The sequence below is a fragment of the Numenius arquata genome, chromosome 9 (genome assembly GCF_964106895.1).
Source record: "Numenius arquata chromosome 9, bNumArq3.hap1.1, whole genome shotgun sequence".
Taxonomy (NCBI): Eukaryota; Metazoa; Chordata; class Aves; order Charadriiformes; family Scolopacidae; genus Numenius; species Numenius arquata.
Genome location: NC_133584.1, coordinates 60,961,238 through 60,987,149, shown reverse-complemented (window position 1 = coordinate 60,987,149; position 25,912 = coordinate 60,961,238). Strand labels below are relative to the sequence as shown.

Below are 25,912 nucleotides of genomic sequence, written 5' to 3'. Positions count from 1 at the left end.
CTGACAGAGAGGAATCCAGATAAGGGTGTTTTGGTCCTGAAAAAGCCGCTTGCTGTGTTTTGGGCTGGGAAACCTGTTTCCACACAGCCTTGTGGTGCCACCCGGGAGGAAAACAAGCCACCCCTCTGCCGGGGTTATCGGCCACTGGTGAAGCCCTCCCTCGGCACATCTCCAGAGCACGGGGCTGTTGCCTTTTGTGCGTCACTTAAAAATCAGAACAAATGCTGGGTTTGCGTTGTTTTGACTGCACCGCTCTATATTTACATTGCTTGCAGTTTATTAGCATTCTTGGTCCCGTCTTTTTCAGTGACAGCGAAAGTATGTGCTTCAAATGAATCACAACAGGCGTTTGGGAAAGTTCCCTGGTGGCTTTGCCGTTTGCCGTGGGTTTGATCTCGTGTCTCGGCCCGTCAGAGTGTGCGCTCTTAAAAAAGCACTTGTGAGAGAGAATTCCTCTGCTCGCCAGCCCCGCCAGAGCACGGGATGGGGAAAAAAAAAACTTCACATCAACTCCGACGAGCCCTCCCTTGCCCCATTTTGAGCTGAATAACTTAAGTTCACTTGATCTACTTAAATAATGATAGTCTTGCCATTTCTGTAGCCAGCTAAAGGTTTTATATCTATTTTAAGTCCAGCAACTTGCCCCCCCTCCCATGGTCTGGAGCGAGCAATCAGCATCTCAGAGTGTGGTTCGTCTCACCCTGGTTTAAAGACTGTGCAGAGGATGTGCTGAATCACCAAGCTCCTTCTGACAGACGTGGCTTTGGGAGATGTCCAAGAGGGCAATGACCTCCTGGAGCAGGGAAGGTCCAAGCAGCTGCAAGCGGAGCCCAGCTCTTCCCAGCACTGCTGGATCCAGAAGACAACGTCTGTCCAGAGCCTCCCTGTTCCTGCAGGACCTGGGTTGGGAAGGTCCGAGGCGCTGGGGTCAGCAGAGAAGCTCCATGATTTATCAGCAGGGCTCATAAATGAACGCTGAAGTGTGCAAGATTGTGCCAGGAAAATGTTTTGCCCGTCAAACCACGGAAAAAAATAAGTTTATTACATCCCTGTACTCCTCACCCATGTGGTCACCTTACCCCAGGGTGGGATGGAGCAGCCTTGACAAGACCCTCTGCCCGTAAAAGCAGCTCTGCAGAAGCCAGGCCAGCATTGCTGGGCTGGAGCAGGGGGTCCGTGGGGTGGATTTTCCCCGTACCTCCCTGCAAGCAGGGCTCTGAGCTTCATCCAGGCCAGCTCCATGCTCCCCCTGGGAAACAGCTTGGGGAGGGCTCGAATCCCAGGAGTGGGCAGCAATGGGGTCTGGCAGCGTCCTGCGAAGAAATTCCTATCAGGGACCCAGGGCTCTTTTTCTGGGGAGAAGATTTGCTGGGTGTGAACATGGAGGATTTGAGATCTCTTCTGATAGACCTGCTGCTCATCCCCATCCCTCTTCCATCCCAGGTTTCACCTGTGCTGGAGGAGCTCAACATTTCTCTGCCGATGGTCTCCAGCTTCCCAGAGATCCCAGGGCAGAGCGTGGAAGGGTGATATCTGCATTTCATATGACTGGGAGCAGGACTGGCCTCCCTGGCTCCTGCCACCCCACCAGGAATTAACTAATTCCCAACGTGAGACCCTGAGATGAACCCAAACAAAACCCTGGGTCTACAGAACACCTGGGATGAAACCACTTTCCCAAGGTTTCCACCACAATGTGGGTATTTCGACATGTGCTTTGGGATATCCATAAACTCCTGAGGCTGGAAGTGTCCGGAGAGGGGTAGGGCTGTTCTGCTCCTGTTCTGACCTGGGGTGTTCCCCGTTCTCCACAAAATCCAGAAGAATTCTTGATCCCACCCAGTGCTGCTGTCAGGAAGCTTTTCCTTTCCTGGTACTTCTAGATGTTCATCATTAGGCTTCAGGGTTAGCAGGTTCCCCCTTCAGCGGAGGCAGCCGCAGGCACTGCCAGAGAGGGGGAGTCTGAATATCCTCTCAGCAGATGGGGGTGGCAGATTTGGGGGAGCACCATGCCTGGCAGTTTGGGGTCCATTACCGAAACTTTACTGCTTCCCAGTGCTCAGAAAGAAGAAATCCAGGCTCCAAATCACCCGGAGTGATGCTTCCCTCCGCTGGTGCCGAGATCTGCTGGCCACAGCCCAAGGGCTGGCAAGCTCTGCCGGCCACCAGCCCTGTGGGCAGAGAGCTCTGAGCTCAGCTGGGGCTCCCCGAAACCGGGTGCTCGGGTGCTGCTGCTCACCAGGGCTGGGGGAGAAGCTGGCCTGAATGGGAAAAAGCAAGGGGAAAAAAAAATATATAGCCCCAGAAATAAAAAAAAAAAACCAACCCTTCTCCTTTCGCTGAGCCGGGGATCAGACCTCCGTGTTCCTGATGGGTGAATAAGTTACAGCAAGACGATGTATTTATAGCATCAAGCTCATGAGTTTTTAATTAAAATTCCATTTTCTTTTGCTCCAGATGGCACGAACAACCGTTTTGGTGTTTTCATTGGGTTTTTAAGGGATCACGCGGCTCTTGCCGGGCCGGGTTTGTTTTGGGGGTGCGGGGAGGGGTTGTTTTGGGAAGAGGGGGGGGGCGGTCCTCGTGCCCTGCACAGCACATTGGCTGCCTTAATGGACTTGCTGGGGTGGAGGAGAAGGTGGCCCGCTCCCCCCTCACCTCTGCAGACAAGTGTCAGGTCTTTGGGGACGGCATCCATCCAGCCGCTGCGGCGGGGAGAGCAGCTCAGAGGGCAGGAACGGCTTCACGTCAGAAAAAATCAGATCAGGAAACCAAGCAATTTACCGGAGCTAAATCAAGCTGGCTGGAGAGGCTGGTGATGCATTAGGGAGCAGCGATGCCAACGAAGCTGGGATGGGTGCGAGCTGCCGGCACACGCTGCTGCCCTGGGCAACACTGGGGCCACCTCCTTTGCCCACCCAATGATCCCAGGGGAGCTGGAGCAGCCTCCCGGGGTCTATCAAGCCCCTCTACAAAACCTAGGGATGATGGACACAGACCCGTTGGAGCAGGCACAGAGGAGACCACAGAGATGCTGGGAGGGCTGGAGCCCCTCTGCTGGGAGGACAGGCTGAGAGAGTTGGGGGGGTTCAGCCTGGAGAAGAGGAGGCTCCAGGGAGACCTTGGAGCCCCTTCCAGTCCATCAAGGGGCTCCAGGAAAGCTGGGGAGGGACTCTTGATCAGGGAGGGGAGCCCTAGGAGGAGGAAGGTTTTGACACTGAAAGAGGGGAGATGGAGATGAGATGTGGGGAAGAACTTTGCTGTGAGAGTGGTGAGAGCCTGGACCAGGTTGCCCAGAGAAGCTGTGGCTGCCCCATCCCTGGAGGGGTTCAAGGCCAGGTTGGATGGGGCTTGGAGCAACCTGGTGTGGTGGGAGGTGTCCCTGCCCAGGGCAGGGGGTGGCACTGGGGGGGGATTTGAGGTCCCTTCCCACCCAAACCATTCTATAATTCTTGATTCTATGTACAAGGGACTGTCCCTCTGCCCTGGGGTCTCAGAGGACCCTTGGTTATTGCTCTGCCTGGAAAAACCTTCCCTTCCCTTCCCAGCCCATCCCATCCCATCTCATCCCAAGCCAACTCATCCCATCCCAACACATCACATTCCATCCTATCCCAGCTCATCCCAACACATCCCATTCCATCCCATCCCAGCTCATCCCATCCCAACCCTTGGAACCCTTGCAGAGCTCATGTCCCAACCCCCTGGTCCATCTCCTGGAATGTGGTGGGAGCTGGTCCCAGGGGCACTGTTCTGCTTCCCTCCTGAAATGTGAGGATAGGGAACCTGAGCACTTTTCCCTCCCAGCCCCCAAACCCATCTCTTGGGGCAGTGGTGTAAAGCAAATTTCCACACCACCAGCCCAAGGGTGGTGGCAGGGATGGCTGGACCAGGACACAGCCCCTGACTGCAGGCAAAGAGGACGGAGCTGCCCGCAAGAGCCTCGTCAGCCCACCCCTTCCCCGCGGGACTTGGTGTCTGGCTGTCGGGGCAGAAATGCATTAGGATCCCACGAAGACAAAATAAAAAGCCTTTTGGGAGTGACTCGGCAGCACAGCCGGAAGAGAGACAGCACAGTTTGCTTTTTAGGAGGTCTTTTTGGGGTTTTTTTTGTTTTTTTTTTTTTTTATTTTTGGCAGCTGCGATGGCAGCAGGGAGGGAGTAAATGGCCTTGCTTGAGCCCCGATGCATTTGTGGCTTTCAAGAGGCAGAAGTGGCTGGAGTTTGAGAGTCTCTGTGCTGCAGAGGGCATGAGTCACAGCTGGGCTGTGGAGGGGAGGGAAGGGGGGGGTGGGGGTGCAAAGCCGGCAGGGAGCTGGGCTGGAGGAGAAGGGTTGGAAGAGCAAGGAGATGTTGGGATGGAAGAGCAGGATTGGAAGGGCAGGGTGCTGGGAAGGAAGAGCAGGGTGGTGGGATAGAGGAGCAAGGAGCTGGAATGGAGTAGCAGGATGCTGGGATGGAGGGTCAGGGTGCTGGGATGGAGGAGAAGGGTGCTGGGATGGAGAAAAAGGGTTTGAAGAGCAAGGAGATGCTGAGATGGAGGAGCAAGGAACTGGGATGGAGAAGCAGGGTGCTGGGATGGAGAATCAGGATGCTGAGATGGAGGAGCAAGGAGCTGGGATGGAGGAGAAGGGTGCTGGGACAGAGGAGCAGGGTGCTGGGATGGAGGAGAAGGGTTTGAAGAGCAAGGAGATGGGATGGAGGAGCAGCTGTCAGGACAACCCAAGGGCCCATTGCATCAGCCCTCACCAGTCTGGTGCCAGAAATTAAGATACTTGCTCACATCCTGCTTGTCCTCGCTCCAGGCAGAGGGAGTCAGGCAGGACCAGTCTCTGCTTCCATTCCTCCAGCCCCTTTTAACACCATCCTCTTCCTCTCAGTGGTATCTGGAGTGGCTGGGGGTATCCAGTGACCTGTGAAAGGACGCTTCACCGCTCCCTTCTCTCAGGGATGCTCTCCTTTCTCCATTTTCTCTGGAAGAGAACTCAGTCACTTTCTGGAGCTAACATCACCCACCCAGGACTTCCAGCCCCAGGTCTGGCAGCAGGAAGGTGCTTTATCTCCTTGCACCAGGAGCTTGAACCCCTCTGCCCAACAGTGACCCTGCCTGTGCCTCCTGGATGAGCCCTGGAGCAGTCCTGGGGAACAGGGAGCCATGGTAGGCAACCTCTCAGCATCTTTTGGCCAGTTAGCTGGACTCCCCAGGCTGGCATGGAATAAGGCATCAGAGCTCAGTACGGCGGCTTTCCCACATCTAAAAAGGTCCCAGAGCAGGGCAGAAGCTGCTGACAACTGAGAGTGATGGCTGAGAATGCTTCTGGGTCTCATCTCGGGGGCTCAGCAGGGATCAGGGAGTGTTTTGGGGAGTGGAGAGCCACCGGATGCTCCCCAGAAGGAGAGGTCGCCTCTGCCTTTTCCCCAGCCCACCCGGGGCTGCTGTTGTGGGCGATGTGGCAGCTGCCAGCGACAGCTTGTGTTGGGCTCTGTTTGCTCACACCCCACGGCTCCGGCTGGCAAGGAGCGGAGCTTGTGCTGGGGAAGCAGCAGCACCCTGCCAGCCATAGCATCCCACCAGCCACAGCATCCCAGCAGCCACAGCATCCCACCAGCCACAGCAACCCCTGATCTACAGCATCCCACAAGCCACAGCACCCCCTGAACTACAGCACCCCACCAGCCACAGCACCCCCTGAACTACAGCATCCCCCGAGCTGCAGCACCTTGCCAGCCACAGCATCCCACGAGCCACAGCACTATGTGAGCTGCAGGCCCCATGAGCTACAGCACCCTGTGAGCTGCAGCACCCCACGAGCCACAGCACCCCACGAGCTGCAGCGCCCTGTGAGATACAGCACCTTCTGGGCTCCAGCACCCTCTGATCTACAGCATCCCACCAGCTACAGCACCCCGTGAGCTGCAGCACCCTATAAACTACAGCCCCCCCCCCCGCCCGAGCAGACACTTCCAAATCTCCTCTCCATTATTGTTCCAGCTCCAATCTCCATCTGCAAAGAGAAATCAGAGGGTGCCGTGGTCCCCTCCAGACCCCCGGGTACAGCCATCACCCTCCCGGAGGCCGACGGTGGGGTGAAGGGAATGGCCAGAGACTGGCGGAGGCGCCCCCTATCCCCAGGGGCACGGTGACACCAGTGGATCACCATCACCTCCCCCTGCCCTGCTGAGCTGCTCTGTTCGCCAGGGTCTCCTTCTTCCTGCAGAAATCCTCCCAATCCCCAAAGGAAACTATCCCCAAAGTCATTTTGCTGCTTCTGGCCGAGGAACCACCCTGCCTTTGGCACAACCTGTTGGTTAAGGACACGTATGTTGGAAGGAGCCGCCGATCTGGGCAGTGTGCTGGTGGGGGGCATGGAAATCCCGGCTCTGCCTCCTCCCTGATCGTTATTTCAGCCTTTTACGCACTTCACCTCCTGGAATATTCTTTGGGTTTCCCTCCTTTTGCTTTCCCTGGGTGTGAAACAGTCAGAAACCATCTCCTGGGTGGGCTCAGTGTGCCTCTGCCCCGCGGGCAAACGTGTCCCCTCCCTCCTCTCCTGCCCTGTCTCACCTGCACAACTGGGAAACCAAACAGAAATATTCCTGGGAAGGGGGGAGAAGAGCAGGACTGGGAGCCCAGGAGGGCCACTGTCACCTCCCGACAGGGGGAAAGGTCCCCTGGGAAGCTGCCAGCGAGAGTTAATTTAGTGTGACCACGGAGCATCCTCCCTCCCAGTGCCCCTGCGTCACAGCAGCAGAGGCTGTGACATTCAATAATTCCCGTCCCCGCCAGCCCTTTTGACACAGCTGCCCGTCCTCAGAGCCCCCATGGGGCAGGATTTATGCATCCCCTGCCCCAATCTGGAGATGAGGAGGAGCCGGGAGGCAGCTGAGATGCTGCCGTGGCCGAGCTGTCAGGGCAGAGCCGGGGTCCCTGCAGCGATGCTGCGATAGGAAGCCCCTAGGGACCAGGGGGACCCGGGTCCCCTGCCAGGGTGACACATGTCACTGCTTGCTGGCAGCTTGTGTGAGGTGCCAGCACATGTGCCAAGCGCAATTGTTCCCCGTTTCAGGTGTCAGCAGCTGACGAAAGCGTCCCAGAGCCACAGGGGCAAGCCAAGACCATTCCCTTTTCCAGGCGGGCAGGATCCATCCCTGCCTCCACCCAGGTTTTTGGGGTCTTTGTCCCCAAGATCTGCCACCCCTTGCACAGCAGGGCTGGAGGGGGGAGTCAGGGTACCTCTGGGATGCCAGGCATAGCAGGGACAGTCCCCATCCCATGGTGTGGGACAGTCCAACCTCCATCTCCTGCCCGGAGCGCGGCAGGGTCCAGCCTCTCCCCGTACACAGCTGCTCTTGCAGAGGGGTCCCCACACTGGTGGGAGCAGCAGGGATGGGGGATCACCCCCCCCACATCCCCCGGTGCCAGGAGAGGCTGCCACACCGATGCCAAAGCCTGTCACATCAACAGGGTCCCCAGAGCTGGGCCAGCCCAAGAGCTCCTGTGGCCGGGTCCCCCCTCCCCATGCCCACCCCGTGCAAGGGGGTGTGAATGCACATGGGGGGGTGTGCATGTGTGCATAGGAGTGTGTGTGTGCAAGTGTGGGTGAGAGGACATGTATTGTGTGTGAGTACATGTGCACATGTATGAGTGCGTACATGTGTGCGTGAGTGTGAGTATGTGTATGTGTGCACATACGTGTGCATATGCATGAGTGTGTGCACAAGTGTGGCTGAGGGGTGCACACGGGTGTGTATGTGTGTGCACGAGTGTGAGCGGTGTGTACCCTGGTACTGGTGCAGGTGCTGATGCTGGTAGTGGTGGGTGCGGGTGCCGGTGGTGGTGGGCGCAAGTGGCCGTGTGGGTGGCAGTACTGGTGTGTGTGGGTGCCTGTACTGGTGCAGGTGCTGGTACTGGTGCGGGTGTTGGTACTGGTGCGGGTGTTGGTGCAAGCATCAGTGTGGGTGCAGGTGCTGGTGGGTGTGGTTGCTGGTACTGTTGCAGGTGGCAGTACCGGTGGGTACCGGTACCAATACAGGTGCGGGGGAGTGTGAGGGTGCCGGTGAGTGCGGGTGGTGGTATCGGTGCCGGTGTGGGTGTCGGTGTAGGTGCTGGTATCGGTGCAGGTGTGGGTGCGGGTGCTGGTGTGTGTGCGGGTGCCAGTACGGGTGTCAGTGTGAGTGTTGGTACCAGTGCCAGCAGTGGAATTGGTACCGGTGCGGGTGTTGGTGCAGTTGCCGGTACCAGTGCAGGTGCGGTGCTGCTGCTGGTACCAGGTCTGGGTGCTGGTACCGGGTCCGGGTGCCAGTACCAGTATGGGGTCCGGGTGCCAGTACCGGGTGCGGGTGTCTGTCCCGGTGTCAGTCCTGATGTCGGTCCCGGTACCGGGTGTGGGTATCAGTACCGGTGTCAGTACCCGTGCGGGTAGTGGTATTGGTACCAGTGCGGGTGTTGGTGCGGTTGCCAGTATCAGTGCGGGTGCTGGTGGGTGCGGGTGTCGGTACCGGTGGGTGCGGGTGTGGGTGCTGGTGCCGGTACCAGTGCAGGTGTCGGTACTGACACCGGTACCGGGTGCGGGTGTCGGTACCGGTGTCAGGACCGGTACGGGGTCCGGGTGCCGGTACGGGGTGCGTGTGTCGGTCCCGGTGTCGGTCCCGGCGTCAGTACCGGCCCCGGTCCCGGCGGGGCGGTGGTGCTGAAGGACAGCTCCGCCCCCGCCCGCCCCCTCCGCCTCCCCCCGCCGCCCTCCCCGCTCCGCCGCCGCCGCCGCCGCCGCCGCCGCGCCGAGCCCGGCCGGGCCCTCCGCCGTTCCGCCGCCGCCGCCGCCATGCCCCAGACGGCCCCGCCGCCGCCCCCACCGCCGCCTCCCGCCGCACCATGAAGCGGCAGAACGTGCGGACGCTGGCGCTCATCATGTGCACCTTCACTTACCTGCTGGTGGGCGCCGCCGTCTTCGACGCGCTGGAGTCGGAGGAGGAGACGGCGGAGCGGCGGCGGCTGGAGGCGAAGAGCCAGGAGCTGAAGAGCAAGTACAACCTCAGCGCCGAGAGCTACCGCGAACTCGAGTGGGTCGTCCTCAAGCTCAAGCCGCACAAGGCCGGCGTCCAGTGGAAATTCGCCGGCTCCTTCTACTTCGCCATCACCGTCATCACTACCATAGGTACCGGGTTGCCTTCTCCCCCCACCCCCCGCCCCAACCCCCCGCCCCGGCGCTTACCGGTGTCCCCGGAGACCCTCTCCCGCCTCCCGCCCATGCGATAAGGGCTCCCGTCACCCTTCGCGTAGACCGGTCCCGACGCGCCCATCCCCGCGGTATCGGGGCGACCCGCCCGCACGTCTCCTTCGCCACCAGGAAACGGCCACCCGGACCCCCCCTCGCCCGCCCGTCCCCGTGGTATCGGGGCCACCGGCCTGCCCGGCTCCTCCGCCATCGGGAAACCACCACCCGGATCCCCGCCCATCCCCAAGGTATCGGGGCGACCCGACCCTCCCGCCAAGCCCTCGCTGCCCCCGGGAAAGCTCCGACAGCCCCCTCCCCAAAACGCCCATCCCCGCAGAGATAAGTTTACCCGCCTCTGCTACGGGGAAACCCCCGCCCGACACCCCCGCCCGTCCCCCCGCTATGGGGGCATCTCTCCCCAAGGGCTTCTCTGCCACCGGGAAACCCCAGCCCGGATCCTGCCGAAATCGCCCATCTCCGTAGCGTCAGGGCTGTTCCCGACCCGCCGGTGGCTCCGCTGCCCTGGGAGATCCCAGCCGAGACCCCCCCCCTTCCATCCCCGCGGTATCGGGGCTACCCACCGATCCCGGAGCCCTCGCCGGACCCTCCCTATGGCGCCCACCCCCGTGGCATCGGGGATCCCTCCTGCCCTCGCTCCCTGTCCCCAAGAATGGCGACCTGCCCATCCCCGTGGTCTCTGGTCTCCACACCAGCACGTCCCTCAGCCTTCGGGACCCCCGCATGGGGGGGGTCCCACCCCCTCTGCTGCTCGGGGGTGTCCGTGGGAGGGGGCTGAGCTGGGCCCCCCTTTCCAGCCCTGCAGGGAGGTGGTTCTTTGTGGGGTGCAGAGTCCGGCAGAGCTGGGGGGGCAGTGGGTGCTCGGGGAGGGGGTCACAGTGGGGGTGTGGGGCAGCGATTTCCTTGGCTGACCCCTTCCCTGGAGGAGGAGGAGGAAGAGGAAGGTCCCCAGGGTCCCCTGTCCCCCAAGGACACGGGTCCCTTGTAATGTCCTGCCCTTCCCAGCATGGTGGGACCCCCAGGCTGGGGGGGTACAGACAGGGATGTGTCCCTGCCTGCATGGACACTCTGGCCCCTCAAAGGGGGGTGTCAGCACTGCACCCCACTCTTCAGGGAGGTCTCTCTGCCCTGACCTGACCCAACCCCACCCAGGGCACTCCCCAAATTTGGGAGAGAAGCTGGAGGGAGTCCCCCCGGGTTCCAGACCGCTGCTCTTCCTCAACCCATCTGTCCTTTGGGGTCCCCTCGATGGAGTGCCTGGGGTGACACACTGTCCCCTCATCCCCAAACTGCCCCATACATCTTCATCACACCGTGAGGGTCTGGAGGGCCAGGGGACAGCCGGTGGCTGGACCAGGATGGCACGTGGCTGGCCTGGCCCTGGACCTAACAGCGGCTCTTGGATTTTGGGGCTGAAATGCAGGTTTCGTGGTGGCTGATGGTTTTGGGGGCTGAAATGCGGGTGTTGGGGTGACCAGCATCTCTGTGGTACCACGGCCCCGGGGAGATGCAGGCAGGAGCTGGAGGGGTGGGAGGGCTGGTGGAGCACCAGGTTTAGGACACGGGTGCTGGGGTGCCTCTTGGGTTTTGGGGCTGAGATGCGGGTGCTGGGGTGCCTCTTGGGTTTTTGGGCAGAGATGCAGGTGTTGGGGTGGCTGTTGGTTTTTGAGGCTGAGATGTAGGTGTCCGGGTGACTGTTGGGTTTTGGGCTGCAGATGTTGGGGTGCCTCTTGTTTTTGGGGATGACACATGAGTTTTGGGGTGGCTGTTGGGGTTTGGGGCGGCTGTTGGGTTTTGGGGCTGAGATGCGAGTGTTGGGGTTGGTTTTTTTGGGGCTGAGATGCAGATGTTGGGCTGCCTCTTCCTTTCTGGGGATGAGACACAGGTTTTGGGGTGGCTGCTGGTTTTTGGGGCAGACACAGGTGTCGGGGCTGTTTTTTGGGGACTGAGATGTGGCTGTTGGTTTTGGGGGCTGAGATATGAGTGTTGTGGTTGTTTTTGGGGGCTGAGACATGGCTTGGTTTTGGGGGCTGAGATATGAGTGTTGGGGTTGGTTTTTTGGGGGCTGAAATGTGGCTGTTGAAGTGGCTGTTGTTTTGGGGGCTGAGATACAAGTGTTGGGGTTGTTTTTTGGGGCTGAGACATGGCTGTTGGGGTGGCTGTTGGTCTTGGGGGCTGAGATACGAGCGTTGGGGTTGGTTTTTGGGGCTGAGACGTGGCTGTTGGGGTGGCTCTCGGTTCCCAGGGCAGATGTTGGGGTGCCGGAGGGGCTGCAGGCAGAGCGGAGGCCAGCTCCGGCCTCTCCCGGCTGGCGGGAGCAGCTGGGAAAGGCTTTGAAAGTGAAGACAAGCAGCTTATGTTTGACGTGCGAGGGAGGAGGAGCGGGCAAGGGGGTGCACGGGGGGCTGGGGCGGAGTGGGGGGAGGCAGCGAGCGGGAGGCGTCTCGCCAGCCCACACAAAGGATGCTGCAGCGAGGGAGGAGGGAGACAAAGCCAGGGTCCCCAGAGGCGTCGGGAGTCCCTGTCCTGCCCCCCTTTCCCCCCCCCGGGACACCCAGCTCCCCAACAGGGATGCTTGACCCCGGCTGAGCCCCAACGCAGGCGTTACACCCCAGGAAAAACACCCTGCCAGCCACGAATGGGTGTTAAAACCTTAAAAAACATTTTTGGGGCTTGATGGGGGAGTTCGGGGGTCACTCTGGGGTTGGGGCGATGAGACCCGGCCCCAAAAAACCCATGTCCAGCCGCAGCAGAGCAGGGGGAAAATGTCCCCAGGCTGGGCTTTAGTGCTCTGCAGGCATCAAACCCCCCTCTCCTGGGGGGGGCTTCAGCCTCCCTGTGGTGGCCCAGGGTGTGCAGGGGGATAGAAACACAGTTTTTTATCAAAATCTGATGTTTTTTTCGAAGGCAGGCGTTTCAGCCGGCCTGTTGCAACGGAGCTCGGGTGCTGCCAAACGGGGCCAGCGGGTACCGGCAAAGAGAGGAAAATCTTCAAAAGCCACAAAGACGGGAAAGAAAAATTCCATTATTCCCATGAAATGGGATTTTCCGGGGGGGGGGGGGAAGGGAGGAGGAAAGGCATCGTTCCAGGAAATCACCAACCAACAGGCGATTTACCCTCTGTCGGGGTTGGGGACTGGGGTCCCCGCGGTGCTCATGGGGGGGGTCATGATCCTGGTGCCGTGTCCGGCTTTAAAGCAGGGAGGGGGAAAAACCGGGAGGGCGACGGGTCCCACTCGGAAAGTTTAGTTTTCCTTACATTTTGGTGGTTTTTGAATTTTTTTCTTTTATCTGGGCAAAGAGCCAAGAGTGAGCAGGCTGCTCCGAAGGTCTCCCACAGCCCCGCCTCCTTCTCCTACAGCGCCCCCCCCCCCCCAGGAGCCACCCCAGTGCCCAGGGACCCCCAAAACCCCGCGGTGGGGGGCAGGGGACAGGGATATTTAGGTTTGGTGTGATATTTAGGTTTGGTGTCACCCACTGTCCCCCTCCCTGCAAAGCCGGGGGCAAAGGGTGCTGGCGGGGGGGGACAGGGAGGGAGGGCGCCTGTCCTTGCAGCTGGGCAGAGCCAGCCCCAGGGGTCCCATCGCTGGGATGTCACGCCGGACATGTCCCATGTCACCTCTGTCCCTGTCCATGCTCCAGGGACCTCCATGCTCGGGGGCTGGCATTGATGGCTCTTGCTGGATGGCTCCCAAAAAACACTTCCCCGCCTTCCCACCCCCCCCGCCACCTCGCTGTGTGAGGAGCCATGTGGGCTGGGACAGGTGGCGAATGCCACCGCAGTGTCACCATCTGTCACAGCCCTCCTCCCTCCCCACTTGTTTATCAAGGCACAGCCCTCCCGGTCCTGGCCCTAGCACCGGTGGGAAGGGAAGGACCCCCAGTTCTCTGGTCTTGGGGGGGGGCAGCACAGGGAAACATCTCGGGGAAGGCACAGGAGCTGCTGCTGAGACAAGGAGGAGGTTGCAGCACTTTTGGGGCTGTAGTGGGGCTGGTTGCAGGGGGGGGAGGGAAAGCCAGGGATGGGGCACCCCCTCCCTCCATCCCCTCTGGACATTTCTGTTCCCATCCGTGCCCGCTAGAAATGATGGCAGCAGAAATTAGTGTTGGCACCGATGAACATGCCTTTGATAGGTTTCAGAGTTAACGTGCCGGAGGGAAAAACCATAGCGCTCTGTTCCAGGACTGGGATTCCTCCCCCCTCAGCCCAGATTACCCCCCCCAGGAGGTGATGCCCAAGCAGTGTCTCATCCCTTTCAGCCCCTGGGGTCTTCCCCAGGAGGGCAGCCCCCTCCAGCCGGGCTGCTCCTCGGTCTCTGGGAGGGTTCATTTGGGTGTCCCAGCCATGCTCCTGAGCCGCAGGAGGTCACGATGGCTTTCCTTCCCTCTCCAGTTAGACATCAGGCCACCCCCTGCTGCCTTTGCCTGTCTTATGCTGGGATTGCTGGTTGCGATGTTCACTCTGGAACCTAATGAGGGCACATGCACCTCTGCCACCGATTCCCAGAGCAGGGAATGAGCGTGAATGGGGAGATGGCATCTGTGCACCAAGACCACGGCTGTCCCTGAGCCCTTCCTGGCAGAGATGTGGGGTTTAGGGGTGGCAATCACAGCCTGTGGCCCCAGGAGGCAGATCCTTTTTCCGGGGGGGCTCTAGTAAACCTGTGACGTGGAGGTATCACACAGGTCGTCTCCCAGGGGATTCAGCCCAGAGACCCTCCAAACTGGAGGCTTGGTGGTATCCCCTCCCACCTCCCACCTCCCCCCCTTCCCCTCCTCCCAGGCTATAAATCCATCTCGGAGCGATAACAGCAATTAATACCCGCTCCCTTCCTGCCCCCCCCCCCCCCCCCCGCCCAGCCTCTCCCAGCTGATGCCTCATTAAACTCGCCAGCAAAGCCTGACTCAGAGCAAGGCGTAAACACCACGTGCCGGGAAGGGATGCTCCGAGGCCAGTGGGGTTCATCGCCCAGGCAAAAAGAACCCAATTCCCTTTGGGGTTTTGGTGGGGGGGAGAGCTTCACCCCCAGTTACCAAGCCCCAGGGTTGGTTTTCGGACTCGGTGCTGCCAGGTCTGGTGCCAAGAGGCCGGATCCGTGCCGGAGCCGCGGGAGAGCCCCGCTCTGCCGGCGTGTGATTTATGAGCCGGCTTAAATATTTATCAGGCAGCTCTGGGGGCTGAAGCGGCTGCAGGGCAGGATTTATGGCGGGCACCACCGCCTCGGATAAATCACGGCCGGGGGGAAGATGGAAGGAGCAGGAGCGGAGTGGGAGGGGGGAAGGAGAGAGGCAGGAGGGGCAGGAGGGTCCTGCTGGGGCTGCAAGGGGTGCTGGTGAGCAGTGCTGGGTGTTGATGCACGGCACTGGACATGGTGCTGGGTGCTGGTGAGTGATGCTGGGTGTTGGTGCACGGCACTGGTGCACAGCACTGGACATGATACTGGGCACTGGTGCACAGTGCTGGGTGTTGGTGCATGGCACTGGTGCACGGTGCACAGCACTGGACATGATACTGGGCACTGGTGCATGGTGCTGGGCACTGGTACACGTTACTGGTGCACAGTGCTGGTGCACAATGCATGGCAATGCACATAGCATTGGGTGTTAGTGCACGGTGCTGGACACTGGTGCACAGCACGTGCACAGTGCACAGCACTGGACATGGAGCCGCATCCTGTTTTTCCCAGGGCGAAGGGACCTGGGGAGGGCTGGGGCTGAGTCATGGGGCAGACCCCCCGGGCAGCCCCCCTCCTGCCCCACCAGCCATGGGCTCTGCCCTGAGCCAAAACGGGTGGAAAATACCCCAGAATTTTCTGTAAGGGAGGAGCAGCACCTGGCACCCACCTGCCTCCGGTGGGAATGAAGGGGGTTGCGGGAAAGAGCAGGAAGGAAGGAAGGAAGGAAGGAAGGAAGGAAGGAAGGAAGGAAGGAAGGAAGGAAGGAAGGAAAGATGGATAGAAGGAAGGAAGGAAGGAAGGAAGGAAGGAAGGAAGGAAGGAAGGAAGGAAAGATGGATAGAAGGAAGGAAGGAAGGAAGGAAGGAAGGAAGGAAGGAAGGAAGGAAGGAAGGAAGGAAGGAAGGAAAGATGGATGGAAGGAAGGAAGGAAGGAAGGAAGGAAGAAAGGAAGGAAGAAAGGAAGCAAGCAAGCAAGGAAGGAAGCAAGGAAGCAAGGAAGAAAACATCCCTGGTGTGAGGAGCTTTGCAGTGAGAGCCATTGAGGAGCTTTAGCTCACCAGGGAGGAGGTGGCAGGGTGACAGCGTGACCGGATCTGGCCCTGACTCCCTGGGGACACCATGCCTGAGCTTGTGCCTCATCCCTGTCCCAGTCAAAGCCAAAGGGGGGGGCGTTTGCAGATGGGGTGAGGGGACTCAGGGGAGCATGGAGGGGTCCTTTGCAGTCTGAGTTTGGGGGCTTTGTTCCCCTCAGAGGGGCCATGCCCGAGGCTGGAGAGTTGTCCCAGCTGCATGTCTGTGCTGTTCCAGGAGGTTATGGGCTGTGCCCCCCCACCCGCCCCAAAAAACCCAGCAGGACCAGTCTCCTGGGTCAGGGTTTCCTCCAGCATCCAGCCGTGCCCATCACTGGGGTATCTCCCCTTGCCCACCAGCGCTGAGAGCATCCCCCCTCCTGCTGCAGGGCTCCAAAGTTGGGGGGGGGGGGGCGGCTGCACCCCCCTTTTGCAAGAGGAGGGGAGGGATGGGGATGGAGCGGGGGGGAGGTGGGGCACAGGGGGCCAGGAAGGGGCCTGGCAAAACCCCAGGACTGAGGGAAAAACTGCCAGTTTTGGCGCAAACAGGGCGCTTGGCCGGCGCTGGGATTTTCCATGACACCATCCTGACCCCCCCCGGCTACGGCGAGGTCCAGCCCCCGCCTGCAGGCAGCAGTGCTTGGGGGGGGGGACAACACCGGCACCAGCTGCACCCCCAAATCCTCCTGCTCTGCCCCCTCTCTGGGGGTTATGGGGCTGCTCCCCAGTCCCCAGATGTGGTGGGACCAGGGGTTGGGGTGGCTCCGAGCCCCTTGGGATGGTGACACCCTCCAGGTGTATAGGACAAATCTGGGGGGGAAGAGGTGATGTGGGGACCAGAGGGGTGGCAGGGGCGCAGATGGTGCTTCAGAGGAGGTGTCGGGGTGCAGGGGTTACCCCAAGGCTGTGCTTTGGGGGGGGACAGGGAGAGCCTAGGGTCTGGCCCCCACCTCCATCCCCTCACCCTGTTGGGGAGGTGGTGCCATGAGGGGTCTCCAACCCCAGGGTCCATTCCCACTCCACAGAGACATGAGTCCACAGCCAGGACCAGCACCCCCTCCCCAGTGTCACACACCCCCAGCAGGGGGTGGTCAGGGGGTTGGAGTAGGGAGATGGGGTGAGGTAGGGGGGGGCTGGAGAGGGGAGGGGGGGCAGAGATCTGTGGGAGGGTGAGTGGATGGAGTACGTTGAGATGAGATGTGGGGAAGAACTTCTTTGCTGTGAGGGTGGTGAGAGCCTGGCCCAGGTTGCCCAGAGAAGCTGTGGCTGCCCCATCCCTGGAGGGGTTGAAGGCCAGGTTGGATGGGGCTTGGAGCAAGCTGGTGTGGTGGGAGGTGTCCCTGCCCAGGGCAGGGGATGGCACTGGACGGTATCTAAGTTCCTGTCCCACCCAAACCATTCTATGATTCTATGGATGGATAGATGGATGGATGAGCCGGTGGATGGATGGATGAGTCGGTGGATGAATGGATGAGTGGGTGGATGAGAGGATGGATGGATGGATGGATGAGTGGGTGGATGCATGGAGAGATGGGTGGATGGATGGATGGAAGGAAGGAAGGATGGACAAAGAACAGGGTGTGAGGATGACAAGCTGGCTGTTCCTTCCCCTGCCCTAGTGAACAGGCAGTGATGATGCTCCTACTCTAGTCCCAAGACCCCTCTAGGACAGGGGCAGCCTGGGTGCTCTGTGTCCCAGGGCTCTCTCCACCTCTGCATTGCCCAAGTTCAGCCCAGCCCCGGGGACCCACTGCCCAAGTCCCGTCTCTCTGCTCCAGGAGGTGTCCCTGGGCAGGATAAACCCCTTCCCGCTGCCCTCAGCCCCTGTTGGGGGGGGACACAGAGGTGTTGCAGGGTTCATGTGTCCCCACACAGCGCCGTGCCCCTTGGTGCTGGGTCGGTGTTTGCTCAGGGCAGGGTGCCACTGCTGCCACCGCTGCCACATGCTGCCTTTCCCAGCCGCTCCCTGCCTGCTTGTTTGCTCCCGGGACATCTCCCGGCAGCGCTGAGAAGGATGTTGCACCCCAAGGGATGCCCACCCACTGCCTCCTTCTCTGGGGGGACCCCCCAAGGGTTTCTCCATGAGGGTCAGGAGAAGGGGGGGCCCGGGACAGGCACCTGGGGAGCTCAGGACTGGATGCTTTGGGCTTTGGTTGCTTTTTTGGGTGCTAAAGGGCTTGGGACCGTGGGGTTGCTGCATGTTCACTGTCATGCCAGCCAGCCGCAAGCATGGGGTGTGCTAGGGGAGGGTGGTCTTCATGGGGGGGGGGGGTGACACCTCCAGAAGAGGAGGCTTTTCCTGCACTGAGACATCCCTGGGGCACTCCTAATCGTGGATCTTTGGGTGTCTATGGATGCAGTTGGATCATTCCTTTCTCCCCAAAATGCACGGGAGTGTCCTGCTGCTGAACCTGCTGGGAAGTGGGGTGGGAAGGGAGGCAGAGCTCTGTGGTCTGTGGGGTTTCATGGTCGCGTGAAACCAGGTTTGGAAGGACCAAAGTTGGGATTGTCCCAGGGTTGGAAGGACCGGGGTTGTCTCATCCCAGGCTGGGGCAGAAACTGGGGCTGCTCCAAAGTGTTGGAGACCCCCAGAGCGGTCAATGCTTTGGTAGATCCCCCAGCAGCCAGGATGATTGAACCTTCCCCGCCATCCATCATTGCTCCTGCAGCTTCATAGCCTGGCAATGGACGGGAAAAGCTGCAGCAGGTCAGAGACCACAGTGAAGGGCTCTGGCATCCCTCTGCAGGGGACCAGGCTGTTGCAGTGGCAAGAGGTGGCAGCTGGGCTAGGTAAGGGAGGGGGACACCAGCCACCATCCCAGCAGACACCCAGGCTATGGGGGAGTGAGACCCTGAGAACGTCTCCCGGTGTGAACGGGAGGAGGAAAAGCGTGATGGCTCTGGCAGCAGGGCTCAAGGCTCCTGCCCAGACATGGAGGTGTCCTGGCATGAGCCACAGCTTGTGGCCACCAGCCCTCACTCACTGCCAGTGTCTGCTTCCCTGCAGTGATTTTGTAAAGCAGGGAGCTGGTTTCCTGACTGCTTCAGACCCAAAACACCCCAGCCCAGCTCCCAGCCCCTGTTTTCAGCTGGGACTCTCCATTCCCTGCCCTGGCTCCCTCCATCCCTTGTCCTGGCTCCCTCCATCCCCCTGTCCTGGCATCCCTTTGCCCTGGCTTCCTCCATCCCTTGTCCTGGCTCCCTCCATCCCCAGCCCTGGCTTTCTCCATCCCGTGCTCTGGCTCTCTCCATCCTCTGCCCTAGCTCCCTCTGCTCCCCTGCCCTAGCTCCCTCTGCTCCCCTGCCCTAGCTCCCTCTGCTCCCCTGCCCTGGCTCCCTCTGTTCCCCTCCCCTGACTCCTTCCATCCCTTGCCCTGGCATCCCCCTTGCCCTGCCTCCCGGCACCCCATGCCCTGGCTCCCTGCACCCCCTCCCTGGAGGGCTCAGCCCCCACCCCCACCCCTTCAGCCCCCAGTGCCACCTCCTGGGGACCCTCTCCCTGCTTTCCCAGCCCTTTTACACCCTCCAGCCTTGTAACACCTCTGCTCTGCGAAGTTCCCCCCTCCTCTTCCTCCCGTCCCCCAGCAGCTGCCCCGCTAATCCCTACCATCCATCGCTCCCGACAGCCTGGGATTTGCTCCAGGCCAGGGGCCAGCCGGGACCTGCACCTGCTCCACGGCCAGATCCAACCCTTCTCCTCCGCAGCCCTAAAAAGGAGAGGAGTCCGGCCGCATTCCTCGGGGACATGTCATATTTTCTCCCGGGGACACCCTCCGTGCTCCCTGCCGGCTCGCAGCACCCCGAGGCTGCTCTCCCTTGGCCGCATCCCTCCTGGGACACCCCTTGGAGGAGCGGGGAGGTTTTTTGGGGGGGGTCTGCAGGAGATGGAGGGGAGCAGGGATGCTGAGCCCCGTCTGCAGGGAGGGCAGGAGTGTGGCGGGGAGCCTTGTGGGGCCAGGACATGCCACAAAAGTCACACATGCCGCTGCGGGGGGAGCAAACAGAGCTGCTGTTGAACCTGGCAGCTGCCTGGGCTTTGCTGCATCCCTGGGGAGCCGAACCCCCTCCCTCTCCAACACATTTCCTTCCTGCTGGAAGAGGGGTTTTGGGGGAGGTTCACCCTCTCTGTCGCCTTCCCGGGGCCTCTCCACTGGCCGGAGATTTCATATCCCAGCGACCTTCCCCTCCCAAGTCCTCAGACGTGTTGGAGATCAGGCAGCGCCTGCTAAAGCCGGGAAAAAAGCGGGGGGGGGGGGGGGGGGGGATTGGCAGCTTGATGGACACTTGGACGCGCCGCGAGAGCTCATAAACTCCCTTCCCTGGGGAATCGGGGCTAAATATAGCTGCGGGAGACCATACTGGTGCGGGGCAGGCAGGAGCAGGCAGGGACGGGGCTCGCAGGCAGTGCTGGAGGCTGGCATCCCAAAATCCCACCCTTGCCCGGCTGATGCAGGAGGAATGGGGAGATCTGGGCCGTGGAGAGGGGGATGGAGGCGTCTGGCAGGAGATGAAGGGCAAGGGCAGGCAGAGGAGAGGGGGGGAAGGCTCGGTGTCTGCCCCCAGGACCGGTTTGAAACACACCGCCTGGCTCTGCTTCAAGACCCGGTGGCCACCCGGGTGGCATGGCATTGCCTTGCTGTCCCCTCTGCTGCTGGGGAGGGGACAGCAAGCAGCAGCCCCTTTTCCATCGGTGAGGGAAGTGGCAGGCTGGTACCTGGCACTGATGAGAGCAGTGATGCTCTCTGGTGACGCTCTCTCTCTGGTGATGCTCTCCAGTGATGCTCTCTGGTGATGTTGTCTGATGATGCTCTCCAGTGATGCTTTCTGGTGATGCTCTCCGGTGATGCTCTCTCTATGGTGATGATCTCTCTCTGGCAATGCTCTCCAGTGATGTCTCCAGTGATGGTCTCTGGTGATGCTCTGTCTCTGGTGATGCTGTCCAGCGATGCTCTCTGGCGATGATCTCTGGCAACACTCTCTGGCCATGCTTTCTCTCTGGTGAAGTTCTCTGGTGATGCTCTCTAACGATGTTTTCTGGTGATGTTCTCTGGTGATGCTATCCGGTGATGTTCTCCAGTGACGCTCTCTCTCTGGTGATGTTTTCTGGCAATGTTCTCCAGTGATGGTCTCTGGAGATGTTCTCCGGTGATGCTCCCTAGCAGTGCTTTGTCCCCACCAATGCTCTTTGATGGTGCTCTCTGGTGATGCTCTCTGGCAATGCTCTTCAGTAATGCGCTCTCTCTCTGGTGACACTCTCCGGTGATGCTCTCTGGTGATGCTCTCTCTCTGGCAATGCTCTCCAGGGATGCTCTCTGTTGGTGTTCTCTGTTGATGGTCTCTGGGGATGCTGTCCAGTGATGTTCTCTGGCAATGTTCTCCGGTGATATTCTCTGGTGATGGTCTCTGGTGATGTTCTCCAGTGATCTCTAGCGATGCTTTGTCCCCACCGATGCTCTCTGGTGATGCTTCCTCCCCACTGATGCTCTCCGGTGATGCCCTCCGGCTCTCATGGCCACAGCCTAGGCTGGCAGTGCTGGCAGCTGGTCGAGGTCACGCCAATTCCTTGGAAGCAGCTTGGACAGAGATCTGACGATCCTTCTTTTCACCTCGCTCTGGCCCAGCTTAATCCTTGACCTCCCGAGGCTGCCGGTGAGGGTGACAGTGAAGGACATCACCTGCCCCCACCCAGCTGGGATTAAATGGGGCCAGTTCCCATGGCTTGGGGGCTGCCGCGGCGTTGGGGGTGCTGGGACTGGTTTAACTGCAGGGATGGGCCTTGGAGAAGTGGGTTCTGTGCTGTCACCCCCAGGTCTGAGTGGTCAATGAGCTGCAGCTCCCAGCCCCAGCTCCTACCTGCCTGCATCTCCTGCCCACTGCTCCTGCCCACATCTTCTACCTGCTGGCCATCGGCTGAGGGCAGCCTGTGCCCCAGCCCCTGCCTGCTCCTGGGCCCTCAGGGTGCTGGAGAGGGGGACAAGGAAGGGGGAAGGGGAAGGGGAAGGGGAAGGGGAAGGAGAAGGAGGAGAAGGAGAAGGAGAAGGAGAAGGAGAAGGAGAAGGAGAAGGAGAGGCGGAAGGAGAGCAGGAAGGGGAAGGGAAAGGGGAAGGGAGAGGGGAAGGGAAAAGGGAAGGGGAAGAGGAGGCTGAGGGGAGACCTTATCGCTCTCTACAAGTACCTGAAAGGAGGCTGTAGAGAGGCGGGGGTCGGTCTCTTCTCCCAAGTTACAGATGATAGGACAAGAGGCAATGGCCTCAAGTTACGCCAGGGGAAGTTCAGGTTAGATATTAGGAAATATTTCTTTACTGAAAGGGTTGTCAGGCATTGGAATGGGCTGCCCAGGGAGGTGGTTGAGGCACCATCCCTGGAGGTATTCAAGAGAGGAGTTGACATAGTGCTTGGGAATATGGATTAGTGTTGGGTGGTGTGGTGGTGTGTGTGTGGGTTGCGTGTGTGGTGGTTTTGTTTTTGGTTTTTTTTGTGTTGTGGTTTTTTTTTTTTTTTTTTTTTTTTTCATTGGTTGGACTAGATGATCTTAAAAGGTCCCTTCCAACCTCTGTGATTCTGTGATTCTGTGGGAAGGGGAAGGGGAAGGGGAAGGGGAAGGAGAAGGAGAAGGAGAAGGAGAAGGAGAAAGGGGTAAGGGTAGGGGAAGGGGAAGGGGAAGGGAAATGAAAAAAAGAGAAAGGAAAGGGACAGGAAAAGGGAAGGGAACGGCTGGTGCCTGGTGGCGAGGGCACCCCTGGCAGCGTGGGGTCCCTGCACAGCTCCCAGGGCATCCCGGCTAGGCACCCACACAGCAGGCAGCAGGGCACAGGGACATGGGGACGCGGGGCTGGGGTGACGGAGGGGAGTCAGCCACCGTTGTCTCTTAAAAATCCCCATTTTCCCCATCTCCTGCGCCTGTCCACCTGGCTGCTCTGAGATGGACCATAGAATCATGGAATCACAGAATGCTTTGGGTGGGAAGGGACCTTTAAAGGCCATCAAGTCCAACACCCTGCCATCAGCAGGGACATCTTCAACTAGACCAGGTTGCTCCAGAGCCCCTCTGGAATGTCTGCAGAGATGGGTCATCCCGGGATGGGTATTTCAGGGAAGAGTGATCTCCAGTCTCCAAAACCCCAAGGCTGGAGAACATCCCCCCACCCCAGCCAGGGTCCATCCAAACATCCCCCAGCTTCCCCCACCCCAACCCAGGGAAGCGGCACCTTGTCCAGCAGCCCCCACCAGCAGCCCCCAAGCTCCTTTCCCCATGAACTGAGGGCTTTGCCCCTTCTCCAGCCCCCTGTCCTTCATTTTCATTTGGAGACCCCATTATCACCCCAGCCATCCGTGGTCACTCTTTGTGCCTGGGACTGAGGATGGCACTGGTCAGGGTTGGGGTTCACCACCAGCACCTCAGTTGGGGAAGCGGTTTGAGGCGCTGCACCCCCTGTACCCCTCTTCGGACCACCAAGCTGATCCCGCTCTGTGGCTTTGCTCTCCAGGTTACGGCCATGCAGCCCCCAGCACGGACGGGGGGAAGGTCTTCTGCATGGTGTACGCCCTGCTGGGGATCCCCCTCACCCTCGTCATGTTCCAGAGCCTGGGTGAGAGGATCAACACCTTCGTCAAGTACCTCCTCCACCGCATCAAGAAGTGCCTTGGCATGAGGCGGGCGGAGGTCTCCATGGCCAACATGGTCACCATCGGGTTCTTCTCCTGCATCAGTACCCTCTGCATTGGGGCGGCCGCCTTCTCCTACTACGAGCACTGGAGCTTCTTCCACGCCTACTACTACTGCTTCATCACCCTCACCACCATCGGCTTTGGGGACTACGTGGCCCTGCAGAAGGATGAAGCCCTCCAGAACAAGCCGCAGTACGTGGCCTTCAGCTTCGTCTACATCCTGACGGGGCTGACGGTCATCGGGGCTTTCCTCAACCTGGTGGTGCTGCGTTTCATGACCATGAACGCCGAGGATGAGAAGCGGGATGCCGAGCACCGGGCCCTGCTCACCCGCAACGGCCAAGCCAGCAGCATCCACCCCACGGACACCGCCTCAGCCGTGCCAGCAGCAGCAGGGGGGGCGGCAGCAGCGGCGGGGGGTGGTCTTCGGAATGTCTACGCTGAGGTTCTCCACTTCCAATCCATGTGCTCGTGCCTGTGGTACAAGAGCCGGGAGAAGCTGCAGTACTCCATCCCCATGATCATCCCCAGGGACCTCTCCACCTCGGACACCTGCGTGGAGCAGAGCCACTCTTCGCCCAGCCGCTGCCCGGAGACCCCCTCCAACAGATGCTTCTGCAACGCCCGAAGGTCGGCCATCAGCTCCGTCTCCACCGGGCTCCACAGCCTGACGGCTTTCCAGGGGCTCATGAAGCGCCGCAGCTCCGTGTAGCCCCCTCTCCATCCCCACCCCGCACCCCCTGGACCACCCCCTGTCTCGGCCAAGAAGGACCCTTTTCTTGGTCACCGCAGGAGGACACCACTCCAGGGTCTGGCTGCGGAGGGGGGAGGCAGTGAGCTGGGGACACCCCGGGGGGGGCCGGTGGCCGTGATTCTCTGCGGGGACTCAGAAGGGACGCAGAAACCTCGGCGAGGCTGCCCGGGATCCTCCCCGGAGCGGGAAGAAAGGAGCTGCTGGTTTTATTTTAGTTTTTAACTTAAATTAATTCTATTTTATTTTATTTTGTGAAAACCACTCCTCGAAAATGTGAAACTTGGAGAGCTGGAGAGGGTTTTAACCTGATGGGGGAGGGGAGGGGGGATGTACGGGGCAGGGGGTACGCCTGCACCTCCCCACCGGGATACATCTGTGCAAGCGGCTGGGGACCCCCACGGCCCCATGGCGGCCCCATGGTAGCCCCACGGTAGCCCCACGGTAGCCCCACAGTAGCCTGAGTGTGGCCCTGAGCCGGACGTGTGACTTTACGTGCCCCAGAGCCCTCGTGGGATGTGGGGACAGGGGGACATGGGACCACCCACCGTGGCCAGCAGTGGGGTCCCGTCCCCTCCGTCCTCTGCCTCCTCCGGCCACGGGGCCACCCGGGGTGGGGGGCAGGGGGAAGGTGGCAAGCCCCCGGGCGGCGAGGGATGCCACGGCGAAGGCGAGCGCGCATCAGCGGGCAAATCAGGCTAAGATGGGCTTAGACGGAGCTTTTTCGACCGCTGCGCACAGCAGCCGGCCCCCGCGGCCGAGAAAACAAGCCCTGAGTCACGTAGGCGGCCGAAGAGGCCCGGGCAGCCCCCCGAGAGCTTGCCGGGGTTGTTTGAACCCTGTTTTTTTAAGGTGGGGAAACCTGGGGTTTTCCCGGAGCCACCCCCAGGAGGCAGGATGGGAAGTGACAAGACGGTCCCCTGGGACCCCCGTCTCCATCCTCCCCCGCGGCAGCTCTGGGGCAGGAGCTGTGACCCTCGGGGAGCTTTTTTAGGGGACAACCCAGGGCATTATAAGACTTTTTGACCCTTCTTCTCCTTCACACCCCCCGGGTGGCACCGGTCCCCTTTCAACAGGCACCCCAATGCCTTGAGCCCAGAGCATGGGGTGCCCCCGGGGGCTTCCCCCCATCTGACACCCAGGACATCCCGGGGGTCACCTCCCGTCACAGCAAGAGGGAAGTGAAATCCTCTTTCCTTGCCCCCCCTCCATGCAGCCCCCAGCCCCAAGGGGAGCACCCCCATCGCCCCCAGGACCCCACTCCCCCCTGCCAGCACCCAAAGCACAGGCTGTCCCCTCGCCAGCGGGGACACCGGGGGACACCGTGGCATGCACTGGCCCTTCTTTGAGCCCCCCGGGGTGGGGGGGGGAACCAGGGAGACTTTGGGGACAGCCCAGGCACCCAGCCCGCCTGTTTCTTTTCTCACCTTTTAACAGAAGAAAACCAATGTATTTCTAATACTTGACGACCTGTACATACTGTTAGATACCAGAGAGGATATTTATTATAAATGACGCTATCACCGTTATCTATAGAAATCTATAAATATCTATGGGAATGGGGCGGGGGGGGGGGGGGGGAAACTTGTTGACGACTCCGGGGAATTTCTTTGCGCTCTCTGCATCTTTTCTCCTCCTTGGGGCACCCGCGGGGAACCGCAATGCCCCCCTCCCCGCCGCCCCCCGGCAAGGTTTCTCTGGTTCTCATGCCAAAGTATATTTGTACCGCTGAGTTAACTTTCCTTAGAGAGAGAGAGAGAGAGAAAGAGAGAGAAATAAAGGCTGGTTCGAACCTCGGCACCGCTTCAGCTCCTTCCCTCGGGGCTCCGGGGGGAGGATGAGGGGCCGGGACCCACATCGCAGCTCTGTCCCCCATTTCCCCCCTTCTCCTTTCCCCCTTTGCTCTGCGGGGAGCGGGAAGTGGGGGAATTTCCTCGGGATAAGCCTGTCTCCTGATTTTTCCCACAGAGGAGGGAGAAGGGGAAAGGAGAAGCTTGGCTTTGAGCTCTGCCA

General features: G+C 60.4%; 1 protein-coding gene across 1 annotated transcript; it reads left to right on the top strand.

Annotated features, from left to right (window-relative positions):
- Positions 1-8,872: 8,872 nt before the first annotated feature.
- Positions 8,873-23,860, top strand: KCNK3 (potassium two pore domain channel subfamily K member 3). The gene is made up of 2 exons (XM_074153984.1): positions 8,873-9,155; positions 22,968-23,860. The coding sequence occupies exons 1-2, from the start codon at positions 8,873-8,875 to the stop codon at positions 23,858-23,860; spliced, it is 1,176 nt and encodes a 391-aa protein (XP_074010085.1).
- The last annotated feature ends 2,052 nt before the right edge of the window (positions 23,861-25,912 follow it).